The sequence below is a fragment of the Podarcis melisellensis genome (genome assembly GCF_964234715.1).
Source record: "Podarcis melisellensis genome assembly, chromosome: 5".
Taxonomy (NCBI): Eukaryota; Metazoa; Chordata; class Lepidosauria; order Squamata; family Lacertidae; genus Podarcis; species Podarcis melisellensis.
Window position 1 is genome coordinate 62,336,091 of NC_138537.1, and position 23,046 is coordinate 62,359,136.

The 23,046-nt window shown below is 42.5% G+C and overlaps 1 protein-coding gene and 1 long non-coding RNA gene across 7 annotated transcripts in view; one reads left to right on the top strand and one right to left on the bottom strand.

Annotated features, from left to right (window-relative positions):
* Positions 1 to 1,849, bottom strand: LOC309370771. Of its 3 annotated transcripts, none has more exons than XR_014168671.1 (2): positions 1,320 to 1,849; positions 1 to 86 (listed from the first exon to the last, which is right to left on the bottom strand). It is a non-coding gene; the product is annotated as an uncharacterized lncRNA (long non-coding RNA). The 3 variants fall into 3 exon arrangements; XR_014168672.1 differs by lacking the exon at positions 1,320 to 1,849 and adding an exon at positions 1,027 to 1,133; XR_014168673.1 differs by lacking the exon at positions 1,320 to 1,849 and adding an exon at positions 1,035 to 1,112.
* The window catches only part of LOC309370701 (uncharacterized protein), a 26,976-nt gene continuing 5,096 nt past the window's right edge, over positions 1,167 to 23,046 (top strand). The window contains exons 1-9 of one of the 4 annotated variants that reach the window (XM_081912729.1): positions 1,247 to 1,301; positions 2,213 to 2,293; positions 7,167 to 7,224; positions 14,115 to 14,190; positions 15,362 to 15,493; positions 16,459 to 16,582; positions 17,846 to 17,906; positions 17,996 to 18,042; positions 21,917 to 21,992. In XM_081912729.1, the coding sequence (XP_081768855.1) occupies positions 14,182 to 14,190; positions 15,362 to 15,493; positions 16,459 to 16,582; positions 17,846 to 17,906; positions 17,996 to 18,042; positions 21,917 to 21,992 (449 nt within the window). In that variant the 5' untranslated portion in view covers positions 1,247 to 1,301; positions 2,213 to 2,293; positions 7,167 to 7,224; positions 14,115 to 14,181. Of the gene's footprint in view, positions 1,302 to 2,212; positions 2,294 to 7,166; positions 7,225 to 14,114; positions 14,191 to 15,361; positions 15,494 to 16,458; positions 16,583 to 17,845; positions 17,907 to 17,995; positions 18,043 to 21,916; positions 21,993 to 23,046 lie in introns of all 4 variants that reach the window. The other 3 variants (XM_081912728.1, XM_081912727.1, XM_081912730.1) reach the window with 3 other exon arrangements.

The window sequence follows — 23,046 nt, forward strand, 5'->3', positions numbered from 1 at the left end:
CTTTGTTTTTCTATTGAGTAGTATTCCTAATTCTTTGTCCGGATCCATTTTATATAAAAACTGGATTCAGTTGGTCATCAAGGAAACTGGGAAAGAATATGCAGAATATTAAAATGTAAAAACCAGTCCATCTTTATTCCATTCCACATATTTGTGTCTATTACAGCTCATCTTATTCTTTTGCCTAGTACAGAATGTTTCTGTGCCAGTACTGCTCATTCATTGAGTGCAGGTGTAGAATGCAGAAGCAGTGTGTGCCGATGTGCTTACAGAAGCTCTGTGCGACCTGGAACATTCCAAGTCAACCACAGCTCATATACCAACCACACTTGAGTGGCAGCTGTCAAACCCCTGGCAGGCCACATTTGACGGCTTGTGAGTTCTATGAAATAGCTGTGCAGGCCTGTTACAGCGACTTAGCAATGAAAGCAATATTGTTTCAAGTGGCTGCCACAAGATAACAATTGAATGCAAGCAAGAAATAAGCACCCAACTTGAGAAGCCCTATTTGAGAAGTGCATTAATACCAGCAAGTTCTGGCTGAGAATAGGAGTTTTGCTATTGCCAATAAACATGGTCCAGAAGTTTAGAACCAGAAAGTCCTAAGTTCTTAGAATCGCAGAACTGTAGAGTTGGAAGGGACTAGCGAGGACCATCTTAGTCCTGCAATGCAGGAATCACTCACTCAACAGGAGGCTCAACCCCCCCCCCCAAAAAAAAACCACATGGAGAGTCTCATGCTCTACTGAGTTATCTTAGAAAATGCAGTAAGACAAAATCTTATTCTTCCTCTTTTTTGACCCCAGCACAGAAATGCACCGCTAGGCACGCACCCACCTCGTCAAAAACTTAAACTCCTTCTCTCCCCCCCCCCCCCGCCCGCATTCCTGACTAGCTGGACCGTTTCCTCCTGAGGTGAGCTAGAAGGGAGAGCTCCATTTAGGGTGAGGCAAAGTGAAACGGCGAAACGGCAAACCGCTCTGAAGCAGAGAGACCGTCCTCTCCCGCCCTGGATATAACCGTAACCTTTCTGCCGTTAGCGAAACAAGCACGCGCACCGCCTCCCTCCATCCCGCCCCGCTCGTCATCCAGCCAGAAAATGAAGTGTCCTCCCCTAAAACTGCCAACAGAGGGCCCCTCTCTGAGCATGCGCTCTAATGAGCGCCGCCGGCCGCTGGGCATGCGCTTGCCGCTCTGACCGGCCGCTGGGCATGCGCAGTGCCGGAGCGTGAAGGAGGACGCTTTCCCCGTTGCTGCGTCCGCTCGCTTCTCTCTGGAGAGAGGAAAACGCGTTTCTGAGGGTACGAGCAGCCGCCCACCCGCTTTTGCCGCCGTCGCCGCCAGTCCTCTTGCGAGGCCTGGTGAAGGCCACGCCGCAGCTCGGTTGATTTCTGGGCCCGAAGGCTTCGGTGCGCAGTTAGTTTACACGCCCCTCTTGTTTGAGGCCGGGCGCCGAGGTCCCCAACATTGGTGTCCGTCGCCGGGGAGCCGGGGCTTCCTATGGAGTCTGTGGCGCCCCCTTTTCTCCCCACCTTGCTTGGGGGGGGGAGCAGAAACCTGACCCCCCCCTCGCCCCGCGGTAGGTTGGTCGGGCAGCTCTTCTTCCTCCAAGCTTCCAGCGAGACAGCTTCGTTCTCTTCCGCCAGATTTGCTTCCTGGAAAATGGAGGTGCTTTGCCGGGCGGCTGTTTAGGGGGGCTGAGAGGTTCAGCTCTATCTCCGCGCCTTGCAAAAAAAAAAAAAGAGCTCACAAGCCGACCAGCTGCTAATTCCTCTAAAACACCCACCCACTCATTTCCACCCCCTCGAGTGCGTACACTTATGACCAAGCAAACGGTGAGGGATGTTTGTTTGTCCAGTGCCCCAGTAGAGAGGGGCAAGGGTCTGGTTTTGGAAGCAAACTGGGTTTATTGGGACCCTCCCCCCGTTTACCTCCCTGCAGTCAGATCCCCCCCCTCCTGTGCTCTCCTGTGTTCAAAGTAAGGTTGGTGTGATGGTATGGGGTTGGACTGTGGGGAGATAAGCGCTGGGTGAGGGTTCAGCTCTCCTCTTCGGCAACAAAAGCTAGACTTCCTGCTCCCTTGCTTTATGTATGGCTGGTGAGCTACCACCATTGCATCCGACGTGGGCCTTTGAGGGCTCTCAGCTCTGTGAGAGTTGGAGGAAGAGACTGGCACCGGGTTAACGGCGCGGTTCTCTCTCATTTGCTGCAGTGCTGCCCATTTTCTCTGCTGCCTCGCGCTCTTGTCCACTCCTGCTTTCACCATGGTTAAGAAGAATAGTATTCCCGCTGGGTAAGTATCCTATACTGTAAATATTACATGGAGAGAGAGGAAGGGGGCTCTGACAGCCCCACCTGTTCTCTCTTGCTGCAGCACTGTCTTTGCCATCTACCATAAGCTAAGGTAAGTATTTGCAGCAACATGAAGTGACAGCTTACCGTCCCCCAGGTAAGTATTTTATCCCACCGTGTTTGTGAATGCTCCTCCATCAGCCATAGATGGCTCCTGTTTCTTCTCTCCTGATCCTCAAATGTGTGCAAAGAGGAATTAATTGAAACTATGTTCTTTCAGTTCTGTGACATGGCAGAATAATACCACATCATCATGTTATAAATGTGGTTTTTATTAATTACATGACATGCAGAAACAGATGCTACTTGGCTAAGCACGGGCTATTTACATAAGCCCAAGTTTACCAAAGTATTATTCAAGTGTGGTTATTTTTAACTCTAGGATTGTCAGCATTGACTTGCATAATTGTCTAACAGTTATTAAACAATAATTGCTTTCCTTCATCACATTTAGCCCCTAAGGTCGCAGTTTTTCTCCACTTTTGTGACATGCCAAAATACCCCAGAACTCTCTTAAAATATAACACAACTTTTCTATGGAAAAGTGCTTTTAAAATGTAGAGATAAAGCTATCCAAATATCAAGATAAAACTGAAGTAATTCAGGAAGTGACATTAGAAAATTAAACATAGAAACAATATTGCTAAGCAGTATTATTTCTAAAGGAGTATTGTTGCAGCAATTTGAAAGCAAAGTTTGTGGTTATGACATATTTTTTAGTTTGAATTGTTCTGCGTCTTCCTCTGTTGCCTCTTGGTCTTGTACACTCTTGTAACCTGGCATTAAATTACCAACATAAATTGAGTATTCATTTAACAGACAATTGAAACATGCATTGATTTTAATAAACAGATCAACTTGGTAGTCCAACCCTCAATAGAAGGATAACTTGGCTGGAATTATGCATTGAGAACAAAAGCTTAACATTGTAAGGAATTATTGGGAAGTTAGGTACCAATTAAAATAGTGCAAATAAAAGTGAACTGTAGTTGCAAGATTGGTACATTATCTTTTAGGCTAGAACTGGTAGCGTAGTAGAGCTTGATTTTTTGTCTAGAGGCCAATCGTCACAACTTCTTCGGTGTGTAGCTGCTAACCAACAGGACTTCACCTCTTCCAGCTTGGTAACATACTATGAGAAGCGATGCATGACTATCGCAATTGTGCACTGAACTAGGCACAGATAGGTTTTCAGTACTGAAGTTACTATACAATTGCAGCCGCACATTACAGCCTCTGTGCACTGAGCTGTCTGTGTTGTTGACAGTTATATTAGCCATCTTAGTATATGCTGCTAGATGGAATTCATTACTGGCTGAGTTTACTGGCAGCAGCTGTTCATTTAAGGAGCTGTTACACAACCTGCCATTTCTTATTTGTTCTTCTATGTCGTTGCTGTTCTCTATGCCTTCACAGTACACCCATACAAATACCAGCACTAGAGTTGTAGTACACACAGACTATAGCAGCCCAAATACTTCTTGGCTACTAGATCCTTGGTGAGGGGTATATGAAAAAAATCTGTGATAAATTGGTTGAAAGGATTATATAAAGAATGGACATTGGGCTGCTTTTGCTAAGAAGACAGTGCTGGGGGTTTTCAGTTTTTAGAAGGTTTCCATCTCGCCTCTCAGTGGAAGTTTCCAATGAATATAACACATTGATTTAAAATTGAACATTAACATAAAAGCAAAAACAACACCAATAAAGAGCATCAGTAAGAATAGAAGCAACATTTTAAAATAGGGAGAAGTATGGGTGTCCCCGGAGCCAAAAACGTGGTGAAGTTACACATCTGGGGCACACCAATGAAAAGGTCCTATCTCTGGTCCAAAGCCAGGTGTAAATGCATAAAGCAGATCAAAAATACAAAATGTGTATCAATCTGTTTCCTCCCATGTCAGAGGGTCTTTCACTGATGCTCTCTTTCAAATACCAAATATCAGAGATTGTATTTGATACAATAAGGGCAAGGGTAGTATACCTGATGCCACCATTGCTATCTTTTAGGCACCAGACAAAACATTTTGTATTTACTCAGGCATTTAAAAGAATTTTTCTATTCTAAATATGTCTATTGAGAATGAAGTTCAGTAGAACTTCCTCTTCAGTAAGAGAGTACTGTATAGGATTGCTGTATTATATGACTTAATTGTGCTTTTATCTGCTGCTGCTGCTTTCTGTGTATGTTGTATTACTTGTTTTTATTTTTTGTACACTGATTTGAAATTATTGATGAAAAGAGGTGTATAAATATTTTAATTAAAGGGAAATCATGCAGAAATAGATTTACCTTCCCAATATGATTTGGTCCTACAGTATACAAGGCATATTTTACTGTAGAAAAAAAATACTGATAACTTTCACAGTAAGTTAAAGGTTCCAGTTTTTACGTCCTCCTTTAATTGTACACTATAGCTGGACTATTTCAAATTGCACATTGTTATTCTATTTTATTTTGTGTTAATTGTTATACCTATAATGAATTTGCTAACAAAATAGGTGAATATACATTATCCAAAGTGCTAATACAGATTACTTGGAATGCATTGTCATTATATACTTCAGGTATATTATTAATCTAATAAAAATTAATTAAGCAATTCTGATTGGTAAATATTTTCTATTTTCATATTATGAAAAATACATTCAACTTAAACAGCTAAGTTATTTTAGGCAGCTAAATAATAAAGAATAGAAAGTGAGTGCAGTTAAATGTCTTTGTTTCCTATTGTAAGAAGGAACTATACTTCTGTATTAAAAATGTTATTCATAAGACACATAAGCTAGCAAACATTTAAAAATCTTTTTTTTTGTTAACATAATTTCAGGAGCTTGCATGATCATTCTTTTAACAGGTGATAACATATTATCGATTTCAGTTTGCCTAAATAGAATAAAGACAGATTTCCCTTCCTTCTATTATTATTATTATTATTATTATTATTATTATTATTATTTTTTTTTTTTAATTGAGGAGGGCATTATAAGATAGCTCTTTACTCTGAGCTGTCTTGCAGTGGCATTGCTTAAGTGGTTCTCCTTTCATTCCTTATGATTTGAGGGACAGTTGAAATATTCTTCGCTGTGTGAATGTCTGTAACACAGTTTGAAGTATTAAATCAGATGTTAATTGGGGTCACTGCAAGTAGTCCTAAGTTTTTTTCCTATTATGAAAAAATAGCTTTTAACTCAGATAAGGAATTGTGTACAACCATTACAGCTGCTCTGTTGTGCTCCACAAAACTCAATTCCACCTTCACCCCTGTTGATTTTCTCCATCTGACAGTCAACTTTCCATAGGTACTGAGTATTCTCAGGCCTCATTGAGGGCTTTGCCACTTTGGATTCTTTTTAAAAAACATTTTTTATACATGCGTGAGGGCAAACCGTGGGGTTTCACTGAACATGCTGGTATCCCTCTCTTTTTTTCTCATTAGTTCCATTTCTGCCATCACTTACTACCTGATCTCTTTGTTAAAGGAAGTGATGAGTGCAACTTAAGTCTGCATGAGATGGATTTCATTCCAAAGTTTTCACTGCATGAGGGCAATGAGGCAAGTCTCCCACTGTGCTGTAGGGTGCCTCACCAGCTCTCCAAAATTGGGCTCCTTTGCCTCAGCTTAGCTTGCAAATGCACCTCTTCTTCTTTGGTGCGATACAATTGCAAGAAGGCCTTATAGCTCAGGAAATGGGAGGAAATGTTTCTTCCTGTTTCCTGTGTTGTCTTGCAGTGGCATTGCACAAAAGAGAGAAAAGGCTGCTTTGGAATGTAAAACATTTGAAACTGTTGGGCTTTTCATCTCCATTATGGCATTGAGGTAGGAGGAACGCCTTCTACCCTAGAGCTACAGTGCAAAGGAAGAATGCTGGAACCTTCACTCCTCCTCTGCTGGTCTGTCCCTATGCACCCCACTCTACTACATGTGTGCTTGCCTCTATGGTGAACTGTATGCCCAGCATAGCTGAGTAGGAGAGCGTACACATGTTCTTTGGGCACACCCACTCCTGGCATGCAGAACTTGGAGGGGTGGCAGCTCCTAGTGTGGCCCTCAGGGTGAAAAAAGATTAGTCGCTCCTGTTCTAATTGATCCTAGACTAATATAATATTAAGTAGGTTTTCACCTATTTAATGTTCAGCATAATTTTGACATTCAGTTTGATGCATGGCTCTCAGTGGCATGAAAGGCAGAAATCTTCAAGAAGATGAGACAAATCATGTTTAAAATTAGCAATTATGTTCTCCCCTTAAGGCAGAGGTGTCCAAACTTCTTTCAAAGAGGGCCAGATTTGATGAAGTGAACATGCGTGAGTGAGTTTACCCCAAAGTTGTTGAGGGTTGGATTTTTTTAGGATTTTACCCCAGGAAATAAACTGCCACAGGGGCCGGATTAAATAGAACGGCGGGCTGGATTAGGCCTCTTAGCCGGACTTTGGACATGTCTGCCTTAAGGGGTCATCCTCAATTCAGAGTAAATCTTGGCAGTTTGCCCAATCTAGTATTTAATCAGGAAATGATACTTGAGGAGATATCTCTTTTCCTCTTGCCAGATGCTTCCTTGTATAGCAAGGTAGCAACAACTAAAACAAAAAACTTCAGCTCTGCATGTCAATTTTAAGATAATGGATGACAAGGACCTTCCTCACTTTCTTGGAGAATGTAAAGAGTCCATGACAGATGAAGGATTTTCAACGGGGGAGAGGGCTTTGGTTTTGGTTTATCTGAAACTGCCTCCATGTGGTGAGATGTTTTGTATGCATCACTTCACTATGAGGATCAGGCTCAACTATTTCATTTATCTCCATGTTCACAGAAGCTGGAATGTTTGGCATTGGTGTGGAGACAAAATGTGGTGGGAGTTGACCATCAAGGTGAGGCAGTACATATGAATTGGCTCACCGCATGAGGCTGTTGCTACCAAGGAAGCAATTTCAAGCAGTAATATTATAGTATGCCAAAAGGTGGCAGATACGTACTCATTTTTGTCCAGGACATATTGAGTCAAATGTTTTTAAAAATTGGTTTCATTTTCAGCTTGGGTTCATGAGTATTGCCTCTTTCTCCCAGTATCTTAAAAAATGTTTGGCAGCCTCTTCAACCATTTGAGGTGGTTCAGATATATTTACTGAAGGTTAATGTCAAAAAGCCTTCTGCTTGGAATGCAATTACCATAATATGAATGCAGTAATAAAAATTAACATTCATAAATTTTAAACATGTTTAGTAATAAAAAAGACTTCATAGGATACTTGCATGCATACTTCTGAGGCAAGATTCACTGATAAAAGAATCTTAAGACAAACCAATAAGCCTTTGAGTCTTGCTTTTATCAAATATCATACTGCTTGGTTAAAGCACAATTTAAATATTAACTCATTTCCTTGTTGGAAACTCAAGCTGCAAATTTGGATCATAGTCAGTGGTTTGGCATGCCGTTTGAATTCAGTAGTGCTTGCTGGATCCCAGTCCAGTTTGGGTAGATGGATAGCTATACAAACAGAGAATGAAAGCCTATCCCTACGATAAGAGTTTTAGTGTTCAAAGATGGTAAGTATACTTTGGTCAGTGAACAACTGTGTTGCATCGCTATGTGGCAGCAGATAACACTTGCTTATTTTATCTTCATTAAGTGGTTACCGTATTTTTCGCTCTATAGGACGCACTTTTTCCCCTTCAAAAATGAAGGGGAAATGTGTGTGCGTCCTATGGAGCGAAGACACCATAGCCCCGCGACCCTCTCCCGGCTGGAGAGGTGACGCGCGGCTCAGGCAGGTGCCTCCATAACCGCGCGTCACCTCTCCAGCCGGGAGAGCACGCGCGGAGCTAAAGCAGCCCCCCGCGACCCTCTCCCGGCTGGAGAGGTGACGCGCGGCTATGGCAGGAGCCTCCATAGCCGCGCGTCACCTCTCCAGCCCGGAGAGGGTCGCGAGGGGCTGTTTTAGCGCCGCACGCACTCTCCCGGCTGGAGAGGCGACGCGCGGCTCTGGCAGGAGCTTCCATAGCCGCGCGTCACCTCTCCAGCCGGGAGAGCGCGCGCGGAGCTAAAGCAGCCCCCCGTGACCCTCTCCCGGCTGGAGAGGTGACGCGCGGCTATGGCAGGAGCCTCCATAGCCGCGCGTCACCTCTCCAGCCCGGAGAGGGTCGCGAGGGGCTGTTTTAGCGCCGCACGCGCTCTCCCGGCTGGAGAGGCGACGCGCGGCTCTGGCAGGAGCCTCCATAGCCGCGCATCACCTCTCCAGCCGGGAGAGCGCGCGCGGGACTAAAGCAGCCCCTCGCGACCCTCTCCCGGCTGGAGAGGTGACGCGCGGCTATGGCAGGAGCCTCCATAGCCGCGCGTCACCTCTCCAGCCCGGAGAGGGTCGCGAGGGGCTGTTTTAGCGCCGCACGCGCTCTCCCGGCTGGAGAGGCGACGCGCGGCTCTGGCAGGAGCCTCCATAGCCGCGCATCACCTCTCCAGCCGGGAGCGCGCGCGCGGGACTAAAGCAGCCCCTCGCGACCCTCTCCCGGCTGGAGAGGTGACGCGCGGCTCAGGCAGGTGCCTCCATAGCCGCGCGTCACCTCTCCAGCCGGGAGAGCACGCGCGGAGCTAAAGCAGCCCCCCGCGACCCTCTCCCGGCTGGAGAGGCGACGCGCGGCTCTGGCAGGAGCCTCCATAGCCGCGCATCACCTCTCCAGCCGGGAGCGCGCGCGCGGGACTAAAGCAGCCCCTCGCGACCCTCTCCCGGCTGGAGAGGTGACGCGCGGCTATGGCAGGAGCCTCAATAGCCGTGCGTCACCTCTCCAGCCGGGAGAGCGCGGACGGGGATAAAGAAGCCATAGCCCCGCGACCCTCTCCCAGCTGGAGAAGTGACGCGTGACTATGGCAGCAGCCTCTCTGCTGCGCCTTTCCGCTGCTCCCAGACCTGCTCTTTGGGGCTGGTGGTGGGCTTCCCCCCGCCAGCCCCAAAGAGCAGGTCGAAAGGAACCTGAAGCCAGGAGAGCGAGAGGGGTCGGTGCGCACTGACCCCTCTAGCTCTCCAGGCTTCCAAGGTAGCCACCTGAACGCACCTTAAATGGCACCTTGTTTTAGAGCGGGAAAACAAGAGGGGGAAAATTCTCCCACTCTCTGCGCAGCGCTTCCTGCCGCTTTGCTGAAGGGGCACTGGTCAGAGAGCGGAAGAATTTTTTTCCCTTGTTCTCCCCCCTCTAAAACAAGGTGCGTCCTATTGTCCGGTGCGTCCTATGGTGCGAAAAATACGGTACATACGTTAACCTTGAAATTACTCCATACAATCTTTGAAATAAATCTTACTTTATTTGTATTTCAGACAAGCCAATATTTCTGACAATAAAATATAACAATTCAACCACCTCTGTGTCTCTTTATTTCACCTGTCAGCTATACTTTTTAATAAACTACTCTGAGGCAATTCATTTTGAGAATGGAAGCTGAAGCTCACACAGTGGAAAATATTTGCAGAAATAAAGGAAATGTTTACCATTTTCCTTTTAAAAAAAAGCTTAAGCAGTATATAAATTTTCTTTTTAAAAAATAAAATTTTACTGAGTTGCATTTTTGTTATGGATACCAAGCACTGTGTCTGAAAGAGTCCAAATGAGTACCTACTACAATAGTGTTATAGTGTAGCCTTGGAGGGTCACTGTCCATCAGTGCAGACAGTAGTGAGTTATGTGAGCCAATGGTCCAACCTTGAATAAGACAGCTTCCAATATTCCTAACCTCTCTAGCCACATACATACACATTGAGTGAATTGCTGCTTCTGCTATTATCAGCATCATTTTCAATATAGCTGTGGTTTGGATTGGCATACCACTAGCAACCGATGAGAACCTTTAAGCTATGGAAAGAATCTGCCAAACTGTTGGAAGGTAATGTGGCACTTTCTTTGTCAGCTGTAGTAAAAGCTGGCTAACAACATACAAAGCTCTCTTCTATTCAGCCTATTAATAATTTCATTATTGCATTTTTATCTTACCTTTCCTTCAAGGAGCTCAAGGTGGCTAGATGGTTCTCTCCCCATGTTATCCTCAAAGTGACTCTGTGAGTTAGACTGGGATACAGTGACTGACCCAGTCAGATCCACTTGGTGAGCTGCATGCCTGAGGTGGGGATTTGAACCCTAGTCTCCCAGGTCCTAGTCCAACACACTAACCCATATCATGCTTAAAGCAAAATAAATTTATTTTTGAAGCAAGTGCCACTAAGTACAACTTAGGAAATTTGCACTATTGACTGTTAGACATAGCGATAAGTGTTCATACTTTGGGAGCATGTATATAAAGCAAGAAATACAGGCTGCGCTATCCATTGCTACTATTGAGCTCAGTACTATTGAGTATTGAGTTTTGAATATTGGGGGGGGGGGCTATATTTTATTCCTCACCCCGAAGCATCTTGAAGTGATTTCGGAATACAATGAAAACCTTGATATGTAATGGGAGGAAGTTCTAAAGGGTAGGCGCCACCACATTGAAGCCCCAATCCTGACATACAGAGCAGTTATGATAAGATGGTCATTGATATATAAGGGGTGAGAAGATCTTTATGTCAAAGCCTTAAGTGTTGTAGCACAGGTTATAGTTGCATTGCTTTATGCAGTAATGAGGAACCTTTTTCAGCCTGGGCCCCATTCCCTTTGGGGAGCATGCTTGTAACAGATGGGGCCAGAGGCAAACAATGAGGCAGAAGTGGACTGGGAATTGTGAAACTTAATTGTGTACAGTAAACTCCTTTCTATGCACGTCCACACCTCCGTCCATCCAGGCAACCAAGAACTATCAAGAGTGTAAAAACATTTCAGCCAGGCAAAAATAAGGAGGGTTTGAAGCAGGACCAGTAAGAGGTGTGTCCAGGGGAGAGTTCTGTGGGCCAGGTAAATAGGTCTTAAGGGCTGCATTTAGCCCCTTGGGCTGAGGTTCCCCATCCATTAATTTATCTTAAGCCTGCTCTTGCTTGCTCCGCATTCCTAAAACACTGCTTGCAGTTTTAAATTGGTGTTGGAGGCTAATATGCCTTACACATTCAACAAGAATGAGTTGGAGATTAAATAATGGTCTTGTATGCCTGCACATGCCCTTGTAGTCATACATGGGCTTATGAAAAAATGGGCAGCTGAATCTTATGATATTGCAAAATGTGCAAATGTGCTTTTTTATTTTGAGTATTTTTTCTACTTCTATTACTCATGAGAGGATAGCCAATGAATTATTTAGGGTACTGAAATGCATACACATCCCTGGAAATGCATACACATTTTCAAAATTACCTTCACATAGATCCATTCTCAATACTCATCATATGTATGTTTAAAAAGCAGAATATACATATAGGGACAGGTTATGAAGAATGGTAGAGCATAGTTGTGAATCCCGATTTTTTAAAAGCAAACTAGAGGGCCTCTTGGCTGAGTTTTATGTTCAGTTGCATGATGAATCCCCAGTAATAGTGCAAGAGACAATGAATGTGACATGGTTAAGTGTCCAGGCAATAATGCTTTCTGCAGGATAGCTTCGCTATCCATGCTTCTGTTTTCAAATCCCCACCCCATATCCTGCATTAGCATCTGCAAATGTGAAAAACGTTCCTCACAATATCCACAGTAAAAAGATGCCTACTTTGCACAAAGAAGGATGTGTGATTCCCCTGTCCTTTTGATGCGTATGACAGGCTGAGCTGAGCCAAGATTTGGCTTAGCGTGTCTGAATCTGGCCTTGTGGTTAAGCTCTCTCCTTGCTAATCGCAAATTGTAGCCAAGGTTTGCTCTTAGCCATGGTTTATTCTTAACTACAGCTCCTAGTTTGCAGGGGGAAAGCTTGATCATGAGCTGGGGTTCAGATGACACGTTAAGCCAAACCTTGGTTTAACTCAACATGTTGCTGGTGTGAAAAAGACTTAAGAGAAGCAAAGCAGCTGTGAGCTCTGCTGCAGGAGCCTGCACATCCAGCAGTCCCAGTAAGCCCTAGTTTGAGGCTACCTGTGCAGCAACCTGGTTTGCACAACGTGGGAAGTCAAAGACTTCCATAGTAGCAAGAGATAGTTTTCACCTACCTCTCGCTTTGCCAGAGGCTTCCCATTACTTTTGCAAGTAAAATTTCTATTTTCTAGTTCCATAATAGGGTATCTCATATAAAATACAAAATAAAAGCCAAAATTAAATCTATGAGTCCCATGAGTTTTTATGCTTACTGTATGTGCTCAATACACAACAGCCCCCTAATGTAACTGGCAACAACATAGAAGCTGCTGCAGTATGGATGCGCCTCGTAAAGTTTTTAGGAAGTGATTGCAGACATTGCTGGAGCAATGGTTATTTCTCATATATCAGAGATGATGGCTTGGGATATAAACATGTTAGACCAGCTCACAATTGCTTCCTTCAAACCCTGCCAGAAATAGCATTGGAACAGCCACGTCACAGTGACTCCCATTTTTAAAAATTGCTAAAGATGCATTCTAAGCTTGGAGCATGCCAACCACATTTCTAGTTCTATATGTTGCTACATTAAGTAATGTATATTTTAGCTTTGCTTTCAAAAAGAAACTTTTGAAATGATACAGGTTTTTGTCTTGCTTCCAGTCCAGATTTGGACCTATGGCAGGAGATGCATAGGGACAGTGTAGCCTTGTTGACCTTCCTGAATCTCAATGGCATTCAATGCCATTAATCATATCAGTGTATTCTAGACTACCTCTGTTTGGTTTGGGTGCTTTTTACATAGAAATGTCCTAAATAATTTAGTAGTAGTAGCAGCAGCAGCAGTAATTGATGCCCCATGGAATTAGTAGTAGTAATAGTAGTAACAAGAACTACTGTATAGCAAAATGTGCTATTTGGCAACAAAAAACTTGATTATCATCTCACAATAATAAGAGAAAATCGTTTCCTGTCTCACTACATATGTTAATTAACTCATCATCAGTATTGATTATGTTAGCATTTGTCATGGTTTGGGGGAATGTTCACTCTGGTTTTTTTTTTGCAGACATTCTAACCCTAATTTAATTGTCCTTTGTAAATTTTGAAATTTCATTTCTCTCTGATTTCACTGCTGATAATCCTCTTCCCACCTGCAACCGAAGAGAGCATACATCTGATAAAGCAGACTCTCACTCACAAAGGCTTATGCCTTCATAAATTTCTTAGTCTTTAAGGTGCCTCAAGATTCTTTTGTTATTTGTTCTTTGACAGACCAATTCAGCTGCCCTTCTAGAAACCTAATCAAAGATGAGCACATTTCTATAGGAGAATTTTGAGCTCTCTCCTATTAAAATCAATAGGGCAGGTTCAGGCTCAGATTTCAGTAAGCATTACATGCTTACCTGTTTGAATGGCATGACCAACACTACAGAAAAGGAGAAATCAGCCTTCTTAACAATGTTGGATTGGAAATGAAGTGTACACAAATGCTTGCCTACATAGCTTCTGGGGCACAGTAACACTGGCCTGAGGATTACACGTACAGCACCAAATACTGTATGGTTGAACCCTGAGTTTGGTCAGAGACAACAATATGTTGGGTAGGGGGAGGGAATCCAGAACCTCCTTCCCTTTCTTCCAGCATTAAAGAGTATCTGGATTCAGAACCAATATCAACTGCACCAAAACATATTATTGGTGCAGTATTCTGAAAGCAAGTTTCTGCTTTTTGTACATATCTCTGGATTGAACTCCTTACGTTTTCTGTAAAACACTGTAAAAAAACTGTATTTTTCCAATGCATGCAGAATTAAATACAACCATATTTCCCTTTTCTTAACAGATGGCGGAATGTATCGCCAATTGGACAACCTATAGCAGGAACCCGGTTCATTCCTTTCAAAGCACCCATGAAAGGGGTACGTATACAATTTTGCTTTCATACATTTATATTAATCACAAAGCATAACACATAAACTCAGGTATATTTTAAGTGTTTAACTTATCCCCCTTTGGATAATCCCATTCAGCACAATATCAGACAAGAGCAACAGAATAGTCTTTAAACTACAAGACTATTCTCTTTTAGTATCCTCCTATCCCTACTCTGTTTTGTATGTGGCTCAAGACTGTCATGGTTGTAGGGCAGGGTATTCTATTGTGTTCTGTGTATTGGCCCTTTGTCTCAAAAACCCTGTTTGCCACTCAGTTGCGCCTGTGAGTTTTATTAACTGAGATTAAAAGAAAGCACTTTCTTTCCAGAACATACAAAGGTCAAACCTGTATCCTATGTGCACCTACATCACACATTTTCATATTTTTCAGTGGGTCACATGACACTTTTCCAGGAATCTCAATTTACACAGATTGAATTTTGTCTTGCTTACTCACTCCTTAAGGCTGAGGAAAAGGAAGGGAGTGATATGTAAATTGAACTTAAGAAAAGAAAGGTGAATAGGGGAGAGAATTTTCTTCCAATTGAGAAGTACTGTTTCTTAGCTTGTCTGTACTGTGTGGAGTTGCTTACAAGCTCAAGAATGGGAGGTTTGGTTTACTATCTGATAAACTATCTGATATTTACTATCTGATAAACAGCATTGTTACTCAAGATGATGCAAAAGTCGTGAAGGATGCTTCAAATGGTGAAACTGTATAGATAAAAGATGTTTACTCCACAGTGATCTGCTCCACCTAGACATTGCTTATCTCTCCAAAGAAGCAGGCAGAAGCAGGCAGCTCCACCTAGACAATGTTTCTCTCCAAAGAAGCAGGCAGCAGTTCCAGTAACTTCACTTTTTCAGGTTGTTGCAAAATACCACATGTTCAATTCAGGGCAATTCCATTTGGGCTCTAAATTAGCATTATCCTTACAGCAGCCAAGACAGAAATCCCTTCAACAACCTTCTGTCTGAATTTTCATATTACCTCTGCCTCCTGTTTAATTTTAGGTAAAGAATTTTTGTGGTTCAAAACTCCTTGTTACTTTTGAATGCTTATGTTTCAATTCCTAATTCTCAGTTTTATGAGTCAGATTTTTCCATTTCCATGGGTACATTTTCTCATATATAATTACTTTTTTCTCCACCCTAGGAAATCAACCAGCGACTGACACCAACTCAAAAGTTCACTCCAAAAGATCTGATAGCTGCAATAAAAGCTCTAAATATAGAGCTTGGCTTAATTATAGATTTAACATATACAACAAGATACTATCATGTGAAGGTAATAATAGTAAATTTGTATTTCCAAGTTTTGCTGCGTACTTTCTAATGCTGATCTTAAAACATACCAATTCTCTATGTGTTATGCAGCATTCAACAGTGGAGGAACTTGATGAGCTCCGAATGCCAATTATTTATTTATAGTTGCCATCTATGTGCACAGTGCTTTGCTTAGTGTAACAGGATTAGATCCATGCCCCTGAGGGCATTCAAAACCGCAGAGCAAGGGAAGAGAAGTAGAGGTAGGGAGAAAGAGCAAGAATGCATTTAGGCTTCATTACAGTAGTATACTGTATTAGAATCAATGGGCTGATTCGCTTTAGTGGATTATAGTGTGACTGAGTTACATCAGACACTTAGACTGGTAGTGAGTCATAGTGACAGGATTATGAGAGTAAGATTTGCCAATTTGAAACCAGGATCTTCCTGTTCATTGATTTTAATCAAATTATGAAATGCCTATCACAATGAAATTCCAAAAATGTTGGAAACGGAGAGAAGCACTCTGATTATATTTTCAGCTGACATCTGTCTATGTGTTGGCAGATGATTATAATGATGCCATGACGCTCAAACCTTTGAAACTGGATACTTAGCCATGTTACTGTGTCATATGTTTAAAACTCTATAGGGCTTTCTCCAAATATGATATCATGGGGCAGGTTTCCTGTCAGATCTTGTGCAGTAAATAAATAAATTGCAGTGCAAGGAAGACAGATGACACAAAAGTGCTTGGAGTTGTTGCAATCACATTCCCTTTCTGAGTTTGGGGATTTGTACCAACAGTAATTATGACTGATGCAAGAGTGTTTTGAAAAATGATTCACCAGACATAACTGTGCACTTTCAGCTCCTACAAAATGAACTTTATTCAGAGCCAATTTTTAAAAGTTGGATCAATCTTAGAGATATGCAATGATTAAATTACAATTTTTTGCTACAATTTGTTCACCTTCTTGTTGATAGGATTTGCCTAAAAATGTGGTCTATCAGAAACTTTATACTATTGGATTTGAAGTTCCAGATGATCCTACTATTCTACAGTTCAAAAAATTGGTCAGAAAGTTCCTATGGGAAAATGCAGAAAATGGTAATTAACAGCATTTTTCATTTTGTAAAACACTGACATTATTTGTCCGTATATGTATAATTTACTAATTGCTGTTGGAATCTGTGAATACTGATTCACAGTTTTCCAATGTAACAAATCTGGAGTTTTACAATGTTTCCATTTCCTCCCTTACTAACAGTGTATTTTTCAATAAGAATAGTCAGAGACACTAAATACATGCATTTTACATATTTTGTAGTTTGGCCCAGTTTCAAATGAGGTTTGCTACGCAGCATGAGACTGCTATTCAAGAAATACAAATACAAAGCCCTTTTGTGCATGCAAAGCTGTTGTGTGTTTATTTGGATCTCGGCTATTGTGTAGAAACAATTCCCATTAAAAATGTGCATCCACATCATTGTCTCAGTCCAGAAAAGTCAATCCACATGCATTAACAGATTTCTGCATAGTGTGGATCAAGCTGCAGGGAAAGCCTTGCATTCAGTTTTGGACCTGCAAAAGCAATTCTTTGGGTGGATTTCAATGTCACGCTCTTCTAAATGTTCCATCTGCACAAGCATTGCAGCTTGCCTTGCTGGATGGAATGATCATCCCTCTCCTCCCCTGCATGCTGTTCTGTGAGTTCTCCTGATCTCCCCCCCCCCCCCCCGAACGTTTCCATGTGCTCTGGCACTCGTCACGGTGTCCCGTTGTGCCAGTAGTGGTTTAGTCATGCTGGCCACATGACCTGGAAAGCTGTCTGCGGACAGACGCCAGCTCCCTTGGCCTGAAAAAGTGAGATGAGCGGCACACCCCATAGTCGCCTTTGACTGGACTTAACCATCCAGGGGTCCTTTACCTTTTTTTACCTGAGCCCCCCACCATGCCAATTTCATGTGATGGGGTGGGCAGAAAGACCCATTGCAGAAGGAGAAGTCCTTAGGTGAATTCTGCTCCATGTATATTGCATGCAGACTACCTAAGATGCCATCTCAGTCCTAACAGTACTAATTACTAGTTAAGCAGAAAAGGAGGGAGAAGTTGGCTCAAGACTGTCAGCTTTCAGAGTCTTCATCACATCTTAGAAGAGGTTTTGCAAGTGAAGCAGAGTGCAAATAGCCATTTGCTAAATTTGTGGTTCCCTAAGTGGGAGCCAATACATTCAGCATTAAGGGATTAAAGATGCACTACTGGACCAGTTCTGTAAACAGCAAGAGTCTTTGCAAAACCTCTTTGTTTTATTGTGCACTTACTGTATTTTTATATTCACATTCTTTTATTTTCATTTTGCTTTTTAAATAGCAAAGCTCATAGGAGTACACTGTACTAATGGAATTAATAGAACGGGTTATCTTATCTGTAGGTAAGTATCATATAAAATATTAAACAGTTATTTTCAGTAGAGTGATATGTTCTGCTTGGTGATCTGCATCTGTGCATATATTCCTTTAGATATCTTATTGACGTTGAAGGCTGGGATCCAGAAACAGCAATCCAAGGTATTTGTGTGCCCCTTGATCAAAAGTCAAGGTTCTGCATGCACTATGTTGTTATATCAGTTGTCATAGCTAGGATCCAAAAGGCTGCCCCCCAAAAGCCACAATCATACTGAGACTTTTGCAGCCTCCTTTCTTTGTTTAGTTTTATGCAACTCAAAAAAACTTCTCCTGGAGGTCTTAGGAGCAGCAGGATGCCACACCAAAAGTGCAAAATTACAATCTCTCCATATGTGTACAGAAAACTTTACACTTGTGTAAAGGAAAATAGAGCCTTCTTCATGTGATTTGGCTTATGTAATTTAGCTCATGATAATTCAGTCCTGACACTGTCTGTAAAATGTCTGTAAATCGTTTTAATGTGTTATTTTGTGGAGTTCTCATTTGCATGATCACTGTGATGTGAACCATGCAGATACTGGATACAGCAACTTCCACTGTCTCTGACTTCAGTATATATTTCTTGACATGTTAGAGACCACAGTGGTTTTTATTAAGTTTCAGGTTTTTATTAAGTCGTTCATCAAATGGATAACTCTCATGCCTAGCGGGGTGGGGTGGATGTAATAAGCTGTTTTTGTGAGAGTCCATGACATTGGTTAAATGAAATGACAAACCATAATTCGTTGTTACGATAATGAGCCTTTCTGATCCTTGGGCTCATATATTCACTTTACCTTCTACTTTGTACATGAGGAATAGGTCAAAAACCTCTGCTTCAATAGTCATCAGATGCCCCTGTTACATCAAAAGTAGGGAACTTCAGTTTGTTCCAGCTGTGGTTTTCTCAAGATCCCAAACAACTGCGGTTAGCTAAAAAGAAGGATGATCCTTCTTTATAAGAGTTTAAGCCTAATTAGTTTTAAGTAACCCCAGTTAAAACAAACCACAGTTCCTTGAGTGTGAATGAAACAGGGAACTATGGTTAATGCTAAAGCAGAAGTTTTCAATTTTCTTATGCAATTGATGGAGAAGAGGTAAGGATGAGGGTGGAGTATGTGAATCAGAGGCTCCTGCTTGTCCATCTTCATAGTGACAAACCATATATTGCAGCTGGGCACAGTTTATTTTTTCAGAGATTGAAAATATTCTGCTTATAGCAGCAGTGGCAAATAGCACCCACTAGACCAGTGCAGTGTCTGAGAACCATGCTTGGCAAATCAAGAGTCAGCCTTGGAAATACACATCCCCACCTCATACCTCCTCTCCTTCTTTGGTCAAATTCTCCCTTCTAACTACAGTTCCAGATCACAGTTAAATTAGAACCCTGGTTAACCTTAACAGCAGTTAATATTGGGGTCAATTAACTGCTTTATTGTCGTTAAAGAAGGAAGGAAGGAAGGATTTGTCTTAGTAAGAAGAGGCACTGTGATGAGGTTATCTCTTGATTTGTTAATCACAGTTTATTTTGTTTTTTGTTTATTATTTGCATTTGTCTGTCACCTCATAATACAAGTTCTCTAGGCCAGAGGTAGGCAGAAGGTAGTTTGTGATCTACTAGTATATTTTTAAGTTATTCAGATCCACAAGCGTTTCTGGGTTTTACCCAACATGGCTGTGGCACCAGCAGAACAAGCTTCTGGCAGCACAGCATGACTTTCCCTTCCTCTTCTCCCACCTGCAGCTGCCATGCACCCTCAGACTCTGGACCAGATGTTTAGGGAACCCTCTGGAGCATATTTTGGAGGCATGATGGGGGATGCATAGGGGATGACAGGAGGGGAAATGCCTGTTGCACAAGTGGAAATGTGTTTGCACCCTCTGACTCCCAGTTTTTTAACAATGGCATCAACAAAACAAATTTTGCCACCTAAATTAGGCTGCAGAAGTGTAGAAAGCTAACCAGGAGGTAATTTTTGTGTGAAAGTGCTGTGATCTAATTTCACTTCTGATACTGGCAACAACTTCCTAGGTTCAGAATATGCTCAGAGGCACCCAGTTCTTTAATTCTAACTCTGTGTCTTTGCACATGAGTCTGGTTGTTAGAACCTGGGGCTCTAGTAAAAAATGAATTAGATCTAAGATGTCTTCCCCCTCACACACCACAATTCTAGGCAACAGTTTATAGAACAAATTATATGTCAACACCAGCCTGATGCAGTTATTATCGTGTTGTGTTGTGTTGATTATCGTGTTGTGTTGTGTTGTGCTGTGCTGTGCTGTGTTGTTTTAAAACAACATTATTCATGTTGATGAAACCAAATAAGTTGGGGGAGGGATCCACACTTCAGAGTGACGTTGCAGTCCCCTTCTGGACTACCTTCCCAGATCCCCAGTCAACTCCTACATAGAGGCTGTGAGACAATCTAGCAGGGTTCCTACAATTTAGCACAAGAGGAAGGGAGGAAGGAAGGACTAGATGACTCAGAAAGCAGCAGGGAGAACAATAGTCCCAGCAAACTTCAGTCATATCTTTAAATAGCAATGGGCCAAGCCAGCCAAGCCCAAGGTCAGGTGAAGGCAGAGGACAAAGAAAATCAGGACCTTGGATAGCTCCAAGCAACTCTGCTCTGCTAAAACTCTCTACTACATAAGGTAGCTATGAGAAAATATAATACTAGCAGGGAGAAAGCCAAGTGAAGATTTATATTGGCTGACAGGACCTGTAATGTGGCTGTGCCTCCCTGGAGGAGCAGTCTGGGTTGTTAAAGGGCCTTGTTTGATTTTGTAGTGTTTGACGTCTGCTAACCTGGGGAGGAGATCCAGCAGGGGACTCATCAGCTGAGTCCAAGGATGGTGACAGGGCTGTGTCCTCTGACCAGGAAAACTGATGGTTCTTCCTCTCACTGCTCCCCTACCCCTGGAGGAAGGGAACCTCAACCTCATCCTCTACCATGCACTGCAAGGTTCCAAGCTTGGGGGGGTCATAACACTGCGATGCATTCTCTCAACCAACATGCTAGCAAGGTGGTAGCTGCATTCCTATCTAGGGGAGAACTGTTTAAAAGTGATGAACAGAATGCTGTGTCCTCAATGTGAAACATCATGGCTCTATAAATATCTAAGGAAGGTCACTCCCAGTCAGAGGGTGCCTGCTGTGACTTGACTTTGTCTGCCTTGGCCAGACTTTGCTGCTTGATCTGACCTTTCCCATTGTGAGCTTGCCTTTATCAAATAGTACCTACTTTACACCCGAGCCTCAAGCTCCTATGGAAGCCAGAGGAAATAGCTCCTCACTCAGTCACTGAGGAATCAACTTCAGTGGCTTTTTGTGACAGAGCACTTCAGAACTGAATTGCATGCAGCCATCTCTGCTATCACGGGACATTACAAAATTAACATCTTTGCATCCTCTGATGGGGAACTTTGGCAAATGGGCTCTCCAGGGAGTTGTTGATCTACCCAGAGATGCACTGCTTTTCAAAATCCCCAACCTAGATGGCCTCCTGCACTCAAGGAAAGAAATTCTGTGCTCACCTGTGACTCTTTGTTATTTTAAAGTAAAGGAGATTAGCTAGGCCCCATTGTTCAAGCTGCTTCCCTGGAAGAGAATAGCTCCTTCATTTCCCCCCAGCTTGGCTGTTTGTGTTCCTATCCCCTTCCCCTCTCCTCAAAGCAAGTATCATATCCATAGGGGATCTCATCAAAGATCTAAAATGATCCTTCAACCATCTACCTTTGCCTTGGGATCAGGAGGGGGGTAGGGGTGGACCTGCAACCTCTAGGAGGAGACTGCATCCTTTCCCCCAAGGCGTGGAAATTTCCCCAACTTAGCTGGCCTCCTTCACTTGAGAAGAACAGAAATGCCCATGGTAAGTATAACAGAATTTGTTCCTAGAACAGAAATGCACTGCAGTTTTTGAACCCCTATCAACAGTTCCCCCCACTGTTCACAAAATGGTATTCCACACAACTAATGTTCGCAAAATCTGTTTAGCTTTTGGGGAGGCTCGTGGTCACCATATTGATGGGAAAATATACCTGGCAGATCTCAAAACACAACCAATGAGAAGGTAAGTAAATACATAGTTTTTCATTGCTAAATACATTCCATTTCTGTTATTGGAGATTCTATACAAGTTCAGTGTTTCCTTCTTCAGACTTTGATTGTGATAACAAATGTTACTTTTGTCATGGATTCCGCTCCATATTGATTCAGAGCAGACCTCAGTGTATGGTTAGCAAAGTAAAAACTTAAACACAATGCAGGGTTCCCAAAAAAGAGACCAGAGGCAATCAAGTTCATCCATCAGAGCTTTTTACTACTGAAGGCAAATGAGCTTTATGGTCACAAATCCATAAATTTCAGGATTATCACAGACCATAAGAAATCCAGTTGCAGCAGACTTAATTTAAACTTACAATATGACTAAAACCTCAACACTTAAGCACAGTGCTTTTTTCTGCGGGGACACAGGGGTACACCTACCCCTAAACATTTTGTGAATCTTAAGTTTGGCCTCATTGAGGGGCAGTGTTTCAATATGAGTAGGAAAATGAGAGTACCCCTAAACATTTTTTTTTGGGGGGGGGAAGCACTGCTTAAGCATACTATGTACAGAGCAGAAGAAAAGAGACTGGAAGTGAAGAAGAACAGAGGAAAGAAATAGGCTCCTTCTGGCCTATTATTATTGTCAGCATGACCTTGACAGAAAGAGATAACAGATCCCATTTAAACCAGCTGTTCATCTTCTCTGAAGGAATTACCCAAACATCAGGAACCTTCTGCTTGTTTCTATGCAGAATAGAAGTTTGCTTGTTAGCTAGAAACTTCCAGCTTGTATCACACAGAGAAGCTTCCAGAATCAATAGAAGCTTCCTTCTTGACTCAATAGAATAGGAAGTATCTCTACATTTAGTTTAAACTGATAATTTCTGTACAAAAAAAAATGCAAACCTGACAACTTTTTTGTTCACTTCCTGAAAATACACTAAACCAGTGTTTCACAACCTTGGGCCTCCAGCTGTTTTTGGACTACAATTCCCATCATCCCTTGCCACTGGTCTTGCTAGTCAGGGATGATGGGAGTTGTAGTTCAAAAACAGCTGGAGGCCCAAGGTTGGGAA